Source organism: Oryx dammah, unplaced genomic scaffold, assembly GCF_014754425.2.
Source record: "Oryx dammah isolate SB20612 unplaced genomic scaffold, SCBI_Odam_1.1 HiC_scaffold_27, whole genome shotgun sequence".
NCBI classification, from domain to species: Eukaryota; Metazoa; Chordata; class Mammalia; order Artiodactyla; family Bovidae; genus Oryx; species Oryx dammah.
This window is the reverse complement of record NW_024070211.1, coordinates 41,172,089-41,189,049: the sequence shown is the minus strand read 5'-3', so window position 1 is coordinate 41,189,049 and position 16,961 is coordinate 41,172,089. Positions and strand designations below refer to the sequence as shown.

General features: G+C 38.7%; 1 protein-coding gene across 1 annotated transcript in view; it reads left to right on the top strand.

The window, feature by feature from the left end:
• The first annotated feature begins 10,986 nt into the window (after positions 1 to 10,986).
• ZDBF2 (zinc finger DBF-type containing 2) overlaps positions 10,987 to 16,961 on the top strand; it is a 105,876-nt gene continuing 99,901 nt past the window's right edge. The window contains exons 1-3 of the mRNA XM_040227920.1: positions 10,987 to 11,046; positions 12,304 to 12,431; positions 14,322 to 16,959. Coding sequence (XP_040083854.1) covers positions 10,987 to 11,046; positions 12,304 to 12,431; positions 14,322 to 16,959 — 2,826 coding nt within the window. The remainder of the gene's footprint in view (positions 11,047 to 12,303; positions 12,432 to 14,321; positions 16,960 to 16,961) is intronic.

Sequence of the window (16,961 nt, the reverse complement as noted above, 5' to 3'; positions counted from 1 at the left end):
AAAGAAGATAATGAAATTATGTATGTGTGTATATATATATATATATATATATAGTCATTTTCTCCCTGAGTAGGGAGTGAAATACAATTGCAACCTTGATCCTTAGCATCTTTTAAACAAGTATTTGCTGAATGTATGGGTTTATATCTATAATGGGTTAATAAAGGATTGGGAGGAAATTATTACTTCTGAGCTTAATCTTAAAAATAATTAAGTTTTATTGAAAATGCACTCACTGCCACTAGACTGAATCTTGTCTGGAAGGACTGCTAGTAAGTAAAATTGGTTATAGTGTTCCTCAATTTTCTTTACATTCCAACTTTTCTGAATCACTTTTTGAATCACTTGTTGATGGCTGCAATTTTCCACACAGTACTGTTTGTGTGTGTGTGCGTGTGTGTGTGTGTGTGTGTGCGCGTGCACAAAAGTGTTGGTGGCGTACATCCTTCCTCTTAGGGTTGTGAGTTTTATTAAACAATGCACTTAACTCAGGTGAAGTGAGGACAATGTGAACAGCTACATTCAAGTTTCTATGTATGGAAGGAATGACAACTTCGTTAATATAACCAACTGGCCAATAATATTGAGACCATTTTGTAAAATGCACCCCAATTTCAGAGATGTTAAACAATACATCATGTTATGGTGTCTGGGTTTATGTGTAAAGGGTTTTCTTTCATCATTTCCAAGGTTAGGATTTGGAAAGGGTTTGCTTCAAATGAGCACTTTTTGGTGTGTCAAAAAAATCTAAACGGGTTTTAAACGAACAGTTGCAATAATCCCAAATTTAAAGCGAGAGAAAGATGTAGTGGGGGAGGCAAGAGCTGAGAAATACAAAAAGAAAGGAAACTATGGACACCACTTCAATGGATACTTGAAAAAAACGGGGGTGGGGTGCAATGTCACAATTTGACCAAAAAAGTGTAATGATAGTTATCAGTTCAGTTCAGTCGCTCAGTCCTGTCCGACTCTTTGCGACCCCATGAATCGCAGCACGCCAGGCCTCCCTGTCCATTACCAACTCCCGGAGTTCACTCAGACTCACGTCCATCGAGTCCGTGATGCCATCCAGCCATCTCATCCTCGGTCGTCCCCTTCTTCTCCTGCCCCCAATCCCTCCCAGCATCAAAGTCTTTTCCAAAGAGTCAACTCTTCGCATGAGGTGGCCAAAGTACTGGAGTTTCAGCTTTAGCATCATTCCTTCCAAAGAAATCCCAGGGTTGATCTCCTTTAGAATGGACTGGTTGGATCTCCTTGCGGTTCAATGATAGTTACAGCAGCAACTAAAGAGAAGAGTAGCTCATGATGCTAAGGTTATTTTTATATAAGACACGCTCTCCAATTGGAGGCCCTTTCCATTTTTGGAATGATGATTTTCCTCCTCACAAATTATTATGATCTATTCTATACTGTGGTTGATTTAGGCTTATATTTCTCATACACAAAACTATAGTGTTTCTTCCACCCCACTATATTCGTAGTGAGTAGCAGTACCGTATGACTAAGTGGATTCTGGTTAATTTTCATAGCCTATTCATGTGTAGTGCAGGTCTCCAAATATCTAACGTCTTTAAATCTCACTTTTCTTATTTGTCAACTGAAAGTTGCTCAGTCCTGTCGGACCCTTTGCGATCGCAGGGGCCGCAGCCCACGCTCCTTGGTCCGTGGGATTCTCCAGGCAATAATACTGGAGTGGGTTGCCATTTCCTTCTCATTTGTCAAAGGAGGTATTAATAGGATTCGTCCTAAGATCCTATAAAGGGGTGCCTTGAGTATACATTGCAAGAATACACAAATAAACCTTGAACAGCTCCATTTTCTTTTCTACAGTTGCTCTGCGGCTTTGAATAGGCAAGCAATTTCCAGGCGGGTCCTCAAAAGCTAAAACCTTTAAGTCCATCCTGCGCTGGGAGTCTAGTCGCTCGGTTTAGAACAGGTTTAACAAAGCTCCGGACTGGGGCCCTGACCCTGGAGGAAGCGTTCCTTCGGAAGATGTGAGGAGGGGACATTGGGGCGGGAGGAAAGGGCATTCCGGCGCCAGGGGCGAGGGGTGGGCAGGGGGCGGTCCTTCGGCTCCTGCGTCAGTGGGGTCCCTGTTCTCGCACCTTCCTTGACGTCAAACCTCAATGAGAGCCGCGAGGCTGTATTCCCCGGGGATGTCTACGTGATGAGGCGTGATGCGGACCGGGGGACCTGCGAGTGACGCTCCCGCTCCGCTTATCCTCCCGCAAAGGCGGGAGAGACGGCGGCTCCGATTTCTGGCTCCGCGGGCGGCGGGCAGCGGCTGCTGTCTGGCCGACCTTGGGGTCCGGACGCCGCGGTGGAACCGAAGTAAAAGGGAGCGCAGTCCCCAGGTCCTCAGCCTTCACCGCAGGCCGGGAAGAATTGGGGAATCTTCCACCGAGGTGAGAACGGCGGCGGGGCGGAGTGGGGGCGGAGCGGACGCGGGCCGGGCGGGGCCGGGCGACACCGGCGGGCTCGGGCCGGGCGCCTTCTTCCTCCCGACGGACGCGCAGACGGCTCGCCAGTCTCCGGCGCCTACCGCGCAGGTCCTCGGCTTCCCCTCGCCCCGAGTCCCCTTCGGCCCCTCGTGCGGGAGCCGGGCCGGCACCTCCGGGCCGCGATCCAGGGGGCCTGGGCGGTGGGTGGCGGTGGCGAACTGGCTGCCTTGCGCTTCTGTCGGGGGCCCTGGATCAGAGGGGCTCCGGGACGAGGCCCGAGGGTGGGGCTGGGGAGGGGGCTACCTGTGGAGGTCGGATTTAGGGCTTTGTGCCCGCGGGGACGTGCAGAGGCACCTGTGGAGCCGAGGCCCGGAGCCCCCTGTCCACAGATCCCAGGGTCCACTTTGCCTCAGTGTCCCGCCTTGTGGCCAACTGTCCCCAAATCTAGGCCTTCAGCGGCCTCTGGCGATCAGAATTTGCTTTGAAAACGTTAGATTTTTGTGTTGATCATTTTACTATTATCGTGCAACGGTTGTGTAAATCTAGTCAGATCACGCCGTCATTTTCACGTGCTCCTAAGGCCCCTTCCAGTTCCTAACATGATTCTGGCAGCGCGTGGAAGAGATACTGGCTCTCACGGAACGAAAACACTTTTTTCTGCCCCCTCAAATTGAAATTTTGTCTACTTTTTTTTTTTTTTTGCAGGAATTATATACTATCAGGGAGGGAAAAACGTTGAAAAAAGCTATAAAACCCTTATCCTCAAGAAAGAGTCACTATTAACTGTTTGAGACACAAAATATATATTCGTGTTACATAAATGGGTTGCTAATATGATCTGTTTTTTAATACAAGAAAGACTTTTCCTATATTAATGTGTAAACATCTTTCTACAGCCTTCCCAAATTGCACTGATTTGGACTCAGTTGCACTGATTTTGGAACAGCAAAAATTTTCTTCTTCAATCTTGACCAGTGACTAACCTTAGCAGAGAAACTATTAAAAAGCTTAATAAATGTCACTGCAGTGGCCAAGGCGTTGGATGAAAGTAAACTGAATTCAGAGTACCAGTCATTTTCTAGAAAATATTATTTGCTTTGTTTAATCACTTGAGACAGTGTTTTTTAAAATGGCAGCTTTCAAACCATTAGTGAATTGTGAAATTAATTTAGTGGATCATAACTACTAAATTGATTTCATAAACCAAAATAAGATAACACAGAAACACCAGAGTTCATTACATGTAATGAAGGTATTGTTTTGTGAAGCTGTTCTAACGTGTGTGTGGTGTATACATGTGGGTTATGATATAAAATGTATTGCTTCCCATGTGCCATGCTAATTAAATTTGGAAATCACTAATCCAAGGTACTGTCAGCACTCATCTCTGAATGGGAGGGGAAAAAATGAAAAAAGAAAAAAGAATGGGTGCAATGATGCAGTTAAGGTTAACAATAGTTTTACTCTTTTCTTTGGTCTATGTGACCTTGTTGTTTGTACACATTAGATTCGTAATTACGTGTTTTCACGTATTATTAAAACAATCAATCAGCATTCCTGAAAATACAGAGAGAAAGCCTTTGAAAGAAGTTCACAGATTAAGAGCATAAACTGCTCAGACTGACCAAGAGTCAATTTGGAGCTATACTGGTGATTGGTGAGTGACTGGAATAAGATAGTGCTTCTCTGTGAACTTCCTGAAATGTAATGTGGGAGTTATTGGAACACCAGCCTTTTAAGGGTGTTTGATATTCAGATGCAGTAATGCCTGTGAAACTGTTGATTTAGTGCTTGGAACATATTTGATTAAATATTCACTAAAAGTTATCTATTAAGACTGAGCGAAGGTATCCAGGATAATTCTTGTCATCAGAGGTAAACCCCTATAAGGCAGAGAATCCAAAAAAGTGGGAAATTGAAGATTAGTTAATAATGTTATAAAGAAGAGTACCCTGAATTAAGATGGTCTTTCAATATCATTTGGTCATTATTTTGTGATTGCTCCCCTATTGTTTTCCTATTGCTAGAAAAATATTTTAGATTTTCTTATTCAGTAGACCAAGTGCCCTTGATAGTTCAGTTGGTAAAGAATCCGCCCACAATGCAGGAGACCCCTGTTCAATTCCTGGGTCAGGAAGATCCCCTGGAGAAGGGATAGGCTACCCACTCCAGTATTCTTGGACTTCCCTTGTGGCTCAGCTGGTAAAGAATCCGAAAGCTTGCATGAGGACTGGGTTTGATCCCTGGGTTGGGAAGATCCCCTGGAGAAGGGAAAGGCTACCCACTCCAGTATTCTGGCCTGGAGAATTCCATGGACTCTGTGGTCCACAGGGTCGAAAAGAGTCGGTCGAGACTTTCACTTATTTATTTATTTTGGCCCCTCTGTAGGGCGTGTAGGATCTTACTTTCGTTACCAGGAATCAAACCTGTGCCTCCTGCATTGAGAACGCAGAGTCTTAACCACTGGACCATCAGAAAAAGTCCCAGTCTTTCCTTATTTGCTGTTGAGCTGATGTCTCTGTTGTCAGGCAATTGAAAAATGTTTCTCACAGGGATTCTGGGTTTAGTTCTTACTCAGTGTCACAGCTTGAGAAACTCACATGCTTCTAACTAACTCAAGGCATTTCAGCAATGTGTTTATTTATCTCTGCAGTAGGTACAGATCTCAGATATGCAAGAAATAGTTCTGGGGGAAAAAAAAAGCACAACTTTATTTCTGTTTTGAGTCAGTTCTGCTGAAGTTATCTCAAGCACTTCAGAGATCTCTATTCGCTGCCCAAGATTGGTTTTTACAGTTTTAAAAGTTACATAAACCAATGAAAAAAGAGTGTAAGCACTGTCATTTTTTTGTAGCATTGTTATTTTTATGAAAAATAAATGCTTTGGCCTCAAAAAAAGGCTGTTGCAAAAGTACTTAATTGGGTATCACAACTGTGAAAGGTTTGGGAAATTCTTAAGCATTAATCGTAATACTGCTTTCGGTTTTGAAAATGTCTTTAAGTTCTTATTCTGTTTTAGAGGAACCAAAATGGAAATGTTACCGAACCGAACTTGGGTCTGCTCGCCTGCTGCACAGCAAAGCCAGTCTACTGACACCAGGTTGTAAAGGAAAGTACAGCGTTTATTTGCAGGGTGCCAAGCAAGGAAAAAAGGCAATTCGTGTTCAAAAAAACCGAACTCCCTGATGACTTTCAGGAAGTGTCTTTTAAGGACAACATTTGGGATGAGGGTTGATGGACTTTTTTCTGATTGGTTTGTGGTGAGATAATTGGGTGATGGCTCAGAACTCTCAATCATTAACCTTCTGGTTCCAGCCAGTCTACCTACTTTCAGTCTACCTGCTTTCAGCATGTAGTCAGCTACACCCATCCCTGGCCCGGGTGTGGGAGGGGCCTTAGTTTCAGCAAAAAAAAAAAAAAAAGCTGGAAGTTATGCTTCAGATCATTATATATATATATATATATATACACACACACACACATACCCTACGATTGTTTTATTACTGAAATATTGTTTAAGCTATACTTACTTTTCTTGACTAACTGCTTTTCCTTTGTTTCTGCATTCTCACTTCCCTCTTTGCTTTTTGGAACTCAGGGAAGGTCTAGGAGACTAAAGCCTTTTTCTACAAACAAGAAATCACAGACATGGAGGGGCTTTTGCACCTGGGAGGGCCCTTCAGGGTCCTGCTGGGTCTCAGAACCCGCCTTTTCTTTGATACTTACCTCAATCCTAAAGGGAGCAGGGATGGGATAAGAAAGGGAATAAAGTTTTGGATAGAAAGGTTAATTATAAAAGTCATCTGAGGAACTCAGTTTTAGGGGGACTTGGTTTCGGAAACTCCTTGAGGGTAAATCAAATGTGTTTATGAAAATATGAAAAAAAAAAAGACTCGGAACTCAAGCTGACTTGTCCACAAAGAGACCTCAATGAAGTAAAAAAGCCCATCTTGATCTTAAGTCAAACATGTATTAATTCGTATGTTTTAAGTTTGATAAAATATCAAGGTTATATGTCTATATATTTTACAAATCATCTTACTGACTAATTTTTTAAAAGTTAACTCACCAACTGCTGGGTCTTTTCTTGTTAGGCAAGAGGACTTTTATCTTACACTGATAAAATGAAATAGTATGTAGTCTTTAAATATTCTGTTTGGGAATTATATATATTATCATATAGAGATATTCATCATATATGGTTAAGAGAGAGGAGACTATAAAATAGAATGGGTAGTATCATTCCATTTTCGTAAAAACATGTTTAGAACAAGATTATATGGCAAATGTGAATGGTGGGTAGTGGGATCATGGCTGATTCCTATTTTCTTTCTTTCTTAATTTTTATAATTGTGCTATAATTTTGTTTTAGTTTCATAATAAAATAAGTCGATAAATTTCACAATAAAATTAATAAAAGTCATTTCTTAAAAAAAGTTAATGTGTGTTTTCCTAATTTATAAACATAAATGGGACTAAGTCTTTGCTCTAGGGGATACTGACTCTTTGAACTTAAATGTTTTGGGTATTAACTAATTCTTCAATATTCTAGGAAGTGGTGCTGAATAGTTTAAAGCTATATTCCTAATCCTGTGAAAAACATCTTTGAGTAGGGAAGAACTGTTGTTCTAGAATTTTCTTAAAGCACTCTCTGAATACACTGCTTTTCAAAAAATTTATATGCTGCCTAAAGATATGGTCTAAATCAGGGGTCCCCAAACTTTTTGGCACCTGGGACAGGTTTCGTGGAAGACAGTTTTTCCACAGACAAAGAAGGGGGTGAGGGAGATGGTTTTGGGATGATTCAAGCACACTGCACTGATTGTGCACTGATTTCTTTCTTTCATTATTGCATCAATTCCACCTCAAATCATCAGGCGTTAGATCCCAGAGTTTGGGGATCCCTGGTCTAAATCTTTGGTCTGCTTTTAAATTCTATTATGTCAGACTTCAGTCTACTTTTCTTGCTCTAATGCCCCTTAAATTTTTAAGTGAAAATGTAGCTCAAGCTGAACTTGTCAGCTTACCATCTCCAAAGGTACCTCGTGCTTTCTTGGTTTTATAGTTTTACCTCTGTGATACTTGGAATATCTTTTCCTGACAATTGTGTCAGCAAATTCTGTGCAGTTCCCAATGTCCAGTTATAAAACCATATCTGCTGTGACATCCTGGTTCCTACAGCTAAAACTGAATTTTGCAACTAAACCCATTTGCACGTATTTGTGCCTAGACATTTCTCAGATACCACCTCATATTTTTGTATTTATTTCCCAGTTCCATTTAAACTTATTAAGAGCAAGAAAGCTTGTCTTATGTTTCTTTCTATCCCTTCATGCTCCTAGCATGGACCTTTGTCCAGGGTAGGAGCCTGATGTTTGTTTCTTGATCAGACAGTGGTGTCGGGTGTTGAGTCCAAGTGTTGGAATTTTTTGCTAACCAGTGATTCTGGATAAGGGGGAGGGGGAGTCAACACTTAGCTCACAACAATGTGGAGGAGTCAAAAATTGATAATTTGGCTGAATTGTCAATTGATATAGATAGCTAATAGGGAATCGACAGTATTTTTTAAAAACTAACACAAGAGCTAAGTGTTGGTGTGGTTAGTACAAGAGCCAAACCTAAATTTCACATAAATATTTCTTCTAGAAGTTTCTCATAAAGTTCATTTTGGGTTTGATGGCCTCTTTGTTCTTAACCCTACCAGAGGCACAGGTGTGCCTTGCGTTCTTACAGCTACTGTTCCCAGAACCCAGACATCTGAAGTGTTGACGGTGGGTTCAGTGAACCATCAGAGTTGCTCTGTTCCAGAACATCTTAAGAGGTCATGTGGGATTCAGTGAGTCATAGTATGTAAAGTGCTTTGTGTTCAAAAGTTAATTTTCTTCTGTTATTGAAAACATAATTGTGTCACTTTTCAAATTTAAGCTGTGACTTGAGGATGTTTATTTAGTTAATGGTAGACACTTAAGAGGGTTTATAGTTTTTTTTTTTTTTTGTTAAACAGTTTTATTTTGATTTATAGATGTTTGCCAGGACTAAATATAGCTGATGAAATATCTGATCTTTTCTGCTCAAGGTAAATGATTTGTTACTTTATAAAAATACCAGGTACCAATAGAATTCAGAGTTTGTATAAAAAGAGCCATTTGGTTATTTAATGTCATCCCAGGCCCCAAAGAAATGGTACCTTTAAGGATTTTGTTACTACATGAAAAATGACATGTTATTGGTTCAACCTGTATCAGAATAATCTTGGAATGTTTTAAATTTGTGTAATATGCATGTGCCTGCTTCCAACCAGGGGTTTTGGTTCCATGTTTTTGGGGTCCTAGCATGTGAATTTTTCAAAATGCCAATGGGTGCTTTTGGTTTATTGTAGGTCTGTTTCATTGTGGCATATATATGGCACTAGAGATGATGAAAATGGCAGGTAATAATGCCTTGGGAGTTACCATAAGGGTGAAAGATAAAAAAAAAATTTTAAATTTTGCGCGCATGTGTGTGAGATGGTAGACTCATACTTTCATTCTGCCTTTTATTCAATGAATGTTTTGATTATATTTTAAATAAAGCACTAAAAAGTTTATTTAACTATCTTCAGAGTTTAGGTTTAAACTCTAGAGTTATCTCAGCCTGAAAATTGCCATATCTGTGAATGCAACTTAAAATTTCTTTCATTTTGTTGCTTCAGGTTAATAAAGTAAATTAAAGGAGAAAAGATCAAATTTTAAGTAAATAATTTCTTTAATATTCTTTATTTCAGAGGCTGATTTAATTGATTTATTTTCCTTATAAGTGAGAAGTCAGACACTATCAAAGTTTCTCATAATAAAAAGTAATGGGTAAGTAAATGTTATGATAGAATTTTGATTTAATGAAGCTTTGTTATTCTCATTGGTTTTAAGGTTGTGATTTCAATGTTTGAACACTGATTTTAGTGAATAAACTTTTTCTGTTGCAGACAATCTTATCAGAAGTACTCAATATTACAGAATTGTTCTCTTTATATTTTTTGACGGTTAAGAGTGTTTAAAATAATTAGAATTAAAATCTTAATGAAATTATTTCTTAAAAATACTATTTTCACTTTCAAAAAACGGTAAAAAGCTACATTGTATTGAATTTATTACGTAAATTTGTCACATTTTGTATAAATGAGTATGTAAGGAAATTTTAAAAATTCTAAATTCTAGGCTCTATTCTCAGATTTACTAAATCAGAATTTTGGAGGATGATTTTTATATTCAGTCTGGCTTGGAAATCACTATATTATGAAGTGTTGAAGGATTATAGTTTTGGGCTTGAGGGTTGAAACTTGGAAACTATTCTTTATTTGTTTAATAAATAAACTGTTCCTGTTTAACAAATAAACTATTCCTTTGTCTCTTACTGTTTTTCATTAAGAGAAATTTTTGTTGGATTTCCACTAGTTGGAAAAAAAATCTTCATGTTTGGTTTATGTAATTGTCAGAAGAGAAATATCTTTTGCTTCAGAGGCTGTATTGGTTGCTATTTTGTTTTTTAGCAACTTTGTTGGATAAATTACTTTAAAATCTGCCTCTTTGTGGATTAAGCAGAAAATAAATGCAGTATCTTTACTCTCATGATAGAGAATAAGGTGTTATATATGACACCGAGTGTTCACATGATGTGGGATTTTGTGTAGAAACATGATGGAAAAATTAACGAGCTTCATTAGAGTATAGTAAGTATACTGTTAGTAACAATTTAGGAATAGTAATTTGTCTTTATAAATTGAGTACTATATTCAATACTGAACCACTTCCTGATAATTCCTAACAACTTACCAGGAAATCAGTAAAAACGTAGTCATCAAGGCTTCAAATATTGGCAACACATTATTCTTTTAGAAGATGCATAGGTCTCAGTGAAAGACAAATACTGTATGATATCATATATATCCACATATATGAGGAATCTAAAAAATAAACTAGTGAATATAGCAGAAAAGAAACAGACTGGTGGGCTGCCGTCTATGGGGTCGCACAGAGTCGGGCACGACTGAAGCGACTTGGCAGCAGCAGCAGCAGATACAGAGAAGAAACTAGTGGTTACCAGGGTGGAAAGGGAAGAAAAGAGGGGCAAGATAAATGCAGAGAATTAAGAAGTACAAAGAATTATGTATGAAATAGAGAAGCTACATGGATATGTAACAATACACAGAATATAGCCAATATTTTATAATAACTATAAGTGGAATATAGCCTTTAAAAATTGTGAATTGTGCTGTGTTGTACACCTGAAACTTATATTGTGCATCAAATATTCCTCAGTTTAAAAAAAAGATAGAAAGGTCTCAGTTCATTGCAGGCTCACTGATTGGTTCAGTAGCACATAGTAGCCTTTTCTATTCTCATAATTATTAGAAATACTAGTGAGTAGGACTCAAGAATGAATTTCTGTTCTATGGTGTTATCATGGCTATCTTCTTCATGGTAGTAAGGAATTATTGTGTTTTTGTCATTTTTCTTTTCTTCCAGTTTGAGTATTCAAGGACAATAGCCATCTGACTTTGGTTTTTCAACATGCAGAACAGATCAGGATATTGCGGTTTTTGTTGTGTATTCTATAATAACCTGGAACAGGTGAGAAGATCCTATTACTATGGTTATACCACAAAGGACCTACTCATAACTTTCCCTTCTTTTACATAATGCGATTCATTTAACAGACCATATTGAGAATCTACTAATGAGGAGATGTGGCTTGTAGGGATATGGCTATGAACAAAATCAGTTTCTTTCATTCATGAAGCTTACAGTTTGATGCACTAAGACAGAAAATAAGTAGTCACATAAATTTAGTACATAGTGTGTCAGATTGTGATAAGTGATACGAGGAAGGTAAAATAGGGAAGAAGGTGCGATTTTAGGTAGAGTGGCCAGGTGAGGTTACAGAAGTGACATTTGAGCTGAGATTTGAATGAATTGTGGGGATCAGGCTTATTTATATCTTGAGGGTGCAGAATTTCTAGGTTAGAGGGACAGGATAGCAAGGATAGAGACCCTGAGGCAGAAGGGTAGGATTACATCCTGATCATAATTTGAAAGTCTTTTAAGTTGGTAATGCGTTTAACACACCTAACCTACTGAACATCACAGCTTACCTAGCCCACCCTAAAAGTACTTGGAATACTTAACATCAGCCCACAGTTGAGCAAAATCATTTAATGCAAAGCCTATTTTATAATGACTGGGTAACATGTAATTTACTGAATACTGTACTGAAAGTGAAAAACAGAATGGTTGTATGGGTCATTTACCCTTCCGTTAGAGAGACTGGTCTCCCTTTGCCTTTGAATCCCCTCCCCTGAGCACAGGTACAAACCACTTGCTTGTTTCTCTTCCCTTCGTACCCTTCCTGCCCTTCCTGTGTATCTTTCTTACAGCCATGGTTGTGCAGGAGTCCTTTTACTCATTTCCAGTTAGTTTTCAGTGAGAACTGTTCAACATGTAGATGTATTTTTGATATGTTCATGGGGAGAAGTGAGCTCCATGTCCTCTAATATTCTGCATTGATTTGTGCAGCCCTTAAAAGGTCCTCTGGAGAAGGAAATGGCAATCCACTCCAGTACTCTTGCCTGGAAAATCCCATGGATGGAAGATCGTGGTAGGCTACAATCCATGGGGTCGCAAAGAGTCAGACATGACTGAGCGTCGTCACTAAATGGTTTTCAGATGCGTATTTTAGAATTGCTTTATATAAAGGGTATATCAATTTATACTTTTACCAGGAGTATGATGAATCTATATTGTGATGCTCTCATTACTAATGAGTATTACCCATTAGTGTGTTTACCCATTAGAATATTTAGAAACATTCATTTTCTTTTTACTTCCTAGCATCTATCCAGTGACTATCACAGATCCTTGATCACACAGAAAAGACAACGGATGGGTGCTGCTAGTTTGATGAAACGTTTCTTGCAGGATGTACTGCAGCACCACCCATGTCATTATCAAGAAAGCAGGTAGAGTAACTGAGTGAAATAATATTAGTATATTCATGTGTGCTAAGTTGCTTCACTTGTGTCCAACTCTGTGCGACCCTGTGGACTGTAGCCCCACCAGCCTCCTCTGTCTGTGGGATTCTCCAGGCAAGAATACTGGAGAGGGTTGCCATGCCCTTCTCTAGGGAATATTAGTACGTAGTTATATATTACAGTAGATGTTTGTGTTAACGTCCTAATATTTCCTAAAGTGAACCTTTGAATCAGGGAATATAAAGTGAACCTTTATCTAGTAACTTATCTTTGCAGTTTAAAATTTTTTCTTAGGTTAAGTAACAAAAATCTCACTCTAAAAGATACGGACTACACTATGCTTTTTCTAAAGAAAAGTCAGGCCAGTAAATATGTATCATCACGGATGTCACAGGATTAAGCAGGGTAAAAAGGTGGGAACAAACATAACTTTAACAAGATTAGTAACCAAAAGTTGGTGATAGTAGCTAAGTAAGGATAGTCAAGGTAAAAATTAATTGCACATTAATGGAACTATTTGCTAACTCTGTGCTACTCTGTAAAACAGAATTGATTATTTTTATAATTTGTCAGTATCTTGATAGCTTACTCTTTTATTAATATATTTTGATTGTTTTAATAAAAAGAAATGTTTTGATAACATTTTAAAAAGTTAATGTCCTATGTTGAAGAAGAACTTTGGTAGAAAATCAGATTATGTACTCTGATGAGTTTGCTGCTACAACTGTATAAGATAAAGCAACATAGATCATTAGCACACCAATACAGTATTAGTTGACTTTAGTCCTAGCAGCAGAATAAAGGATAAACTTCTTGCACACTTTGCAAGTCACCAACCAAAAACTTAGCAAATGACGAAAAAGTTATGATGGGGAAAAGTTAGGAAAATATATTTGTTTTCTTAGCTGGTGGAAAGATGGAATTAACCTATCTTGAGGTCAGTATAAATTACCAGTTTATAGTGTATATAAGCAATGCTTCAGCAAACATATTTGTACATCCAACTCTTTTTGTGGAGTAGACTTCTAGACTGTGAACTTTTGGGCTAAAGTTTATGGACATTAAAATATTTTTTATTTTTTAACTTTGCATTTTAGAATAATTTCAGACTTAAAAAATTTAGTTGCAAAATGTTTCTTGTGTAACATTCACCTAGCTTCCCCAAATGTTAAATCTAAAATAACCACAGTGGATTTCCCTAGTGATAGTGGATAGGAATCTACCTGCTAGTGCAAGGGTCACGGGTTTGATCCTTGGTCCGGGAAGATTCCACATGCCGTGGAGCAACTAATCCTGTGTGCCACAACTAGGGCCTATGAGCCGCAGCCACTGAAGCCCGCGGGTCTAGAGTCTGTGCTCTACAACAAGAGAAGCCAGCACAGTGAGTGGCCCGTGCCCCTCAAGGAGGAGTCGCCCTGTTCCCCAAAACTAGAGAAAGGCTGCACACTACCCAGGAAGACCCAGTGCAGCCAAAAATAAATAAGAAAAATAAAATAACCACCCACTTGATCATGGTGTATGACCCATTAATGAATTGTTGGATTTGATTTGCTAATATTTTGTTGAGCATTTTTGTGTCTGTGTCAATACATAAGTGATACTGACCTGTAATTTTTTCTTTGTCTGTGATATCTTTGTTTGGTACAGCATTAGGGTGATGCTGGTTTCATAGAATCCTTTGGGATTTCCAACTTGTTTGATTTTATGATTCTACCTTCCTTTCTGTCCTTAGCCAAATGTTACAAAATTAATTTATTTTGAAACTCTCTGTTCTAGGAATCTGGCCCAGGATAGAAAGAACATAGCATTTATTATGCGTTGAAAAATCTTAAACGGATGTCAAAATATTTTAATGGAATTTTCCCCCTTATTTTTTAGATCAATGCAAAATGAGAGACTTCATATGACTACTGTGTCACCTTCAGAAGTGGTTCCTAATGATGATTTTAGTCCTGAAATAAAGACTGAGGATGTTGCTGGAGTCAGAGAAGAGATACCTACCAAGGCATCTGAACCCATTGAAAAGTTGTATTCTAGGCCTCAGGGATATATGCATAGTGTTTCAGATCGACCATCAGTTATTCAAAAACTGGAGAAAGGACAGCAGCATCCCTTGGAGTTCATTCATAAAGTTGAGAGCAGTATGAAAGAGTTTAATCCAGTTGGTATTGGTCACAGTACAAATAATAGACAAAGTGTAATATGTTCATCAGTGATTTCTAATGCTCCTATTAGTTGTTTACCTGAAAGTTCTCATGAAAGACCAGTTACAACTGACACTACTACTGGTTTATCACTTGGAGTCCATTTGGATTTAGTTAAGAAATGTGACCCAAACAAAGCTGACAAATACCTTAAACAGCTAAACAAGGGCTCTAGAAACCCTATGCTACCGTCCCATCCAGAAACTTCTTCAGTTCTATATCAGAAACCTAAAGAGTTAAACAGAAAGACTTTATGTACAAATTCAGATAAGTTGACCTTACAGGAAGATGTAAATTCTCAGACTAAAGCATTGTCAACTGGCTTTAAAGTCCATGAATTTGTGGGTACTGAAAACTCTTTAAAATTGGAATCCCTTTCTAAATTTGCAGTAAATCCAGTAGTCAACCTGAGTAAAACTGACATGCCTTCTAATATAGGAATCTTTGAAGATGACATTCCAAAGCACCATGAGAAATTCTTTCCTAATATGGATCATAACCAAGAAGGAAAGCATTTGGTTTTTAACAAGTCAGTCTTTTTGGAACAGAAGATCGCAGTGAGTTCTGAAATGAAGTCTGCTGGTGGCTCTCTTCAGTCAGCATCTGATCACTGTGAAGAGGCTGAACCAGACCTTTTGAAGGGGGAGCAAACTGGCCAAGAAGATAAGAACTGTGAATCAAGAGATTTTGAAGTAAGTTTTGATGGCAGTTCCTCTTTTTATCCACTGATGGACCAATCCAAAGTGACTGTTGAAGAAATAAACCTTTCAAAGGAAGTACATACTGATTTGCAATATAAGAATAATACATCTTATATTTCTGAAATAAGATCTGATTGTGATGACTCCCTTCAGTTGACTACCAGCAGAACTCAAGTGAAAGATGAAAGTGTTCAGAAGGTAATGCATATTAGGCTGGTTGATGAAAGCTATGAATCCAGTGATTCCGAGATGAATTTTGATTGTGATGCCTCACTTCAGTCAACTGCTGACTGCTGCCAACAGCCTGGGAAAGAAGTAAACCTTCCTAAGGGGGTGCTCGTTGGCTTGGTTGATATGAACTATGGATCTAGTAGCTCTGAAATAAGTGCTGATTCTGTTTCCTCGCTTCAGTCAATGCCTGGCCAATTCCCAGTGACTGTCGCAGAAACAGAACTTCAGAAGAAGGTTCAGATCAGCTTGGTTGATAAGAACTATGGATCGAGTTGTTCTGAAACAAGTTTTGATTGTGATGTTTCTCTTCAGTCAGTCTTCGACCATCCTCACATGGCTGTCAGTGAAAGAAAAAACCTGGAGGATAGGCCCGTCTCTCTAAAAGATAGGAATTATAAACCCAGTAGTGCTAAAGCATATCTTGATTGTGATGTCTCTCTTGAGACCGTGTCTGATGGACCTCAGAAGGATGTTGAAAATATTAATCTTTGGAAAGAAAAGAATGGCCCTGTGGATATGAACTGTGAATTTCATGGTCCTGAGATAAAGTTTCATCTGATGAAAACAGATCCTCGGTTAGTGCCTGCCCAATCCCAAGTAGCAGTCAAAGAGGTAAATGCTCAGGAAGAAGCTCCTGACCTGGAGAACAAGAGTGTTAAGTCTAGCATTTCTGATCTCAGTTTTGATTCTCACCTTATAGGTGCTTGTGGTGAAATAAATCTGAAAGCATTAAATGTTGACATGGAAGTTAAGAGCTACGGATGTTCCAGTTTTGAGTCCACTTTTGACTCTGATTCTTCTTTTATGTCGGTTTCTGAGTATCCTGAGCTGGATGTTGAAGAAATAAGTAAGAAGCATGTTAACCTGGAAGATGAGAGCTTTGAATCAATTAGTTCTTTTTATTCTGATGGTCCTCTTCCCCCAGTAGTTGACCAATCTCAAGTAACTGTTTATGAGGAGGATCCTATTGATCTGGAAAATAAGGGTAGTGAACCTTGTGTTTCTGAAATAACTTTTGATTCTGATGTGCCTCTTCATTCAGGGACTTATCAACCTGAAGTAGTGGTTAAAGAAACATTCATTCAGAAAGAAGTGTGTACACACTTAGGAGAGAAAGATGATGCACCCACCGGTTCTGAAATAAGTTTGGCTTCTTACATCCCTTTTCACTCAGTGATTAAGCAGCCAGAAGAATCTGTTAAAAACCTAAATCCTCAAAAAGAAGAGTGGGTACACTTAGAAAATAAGGAAAATGAATCTAGTGATTCTGAAATTTTTGATTATGATATTTTTCGTTCAATGACTGGACATTCTGAATATCCTATTAAAGAAAGAAACCTTCAGAAAGGGGAGATTATACACTTAGAAAATAAGGATAATGT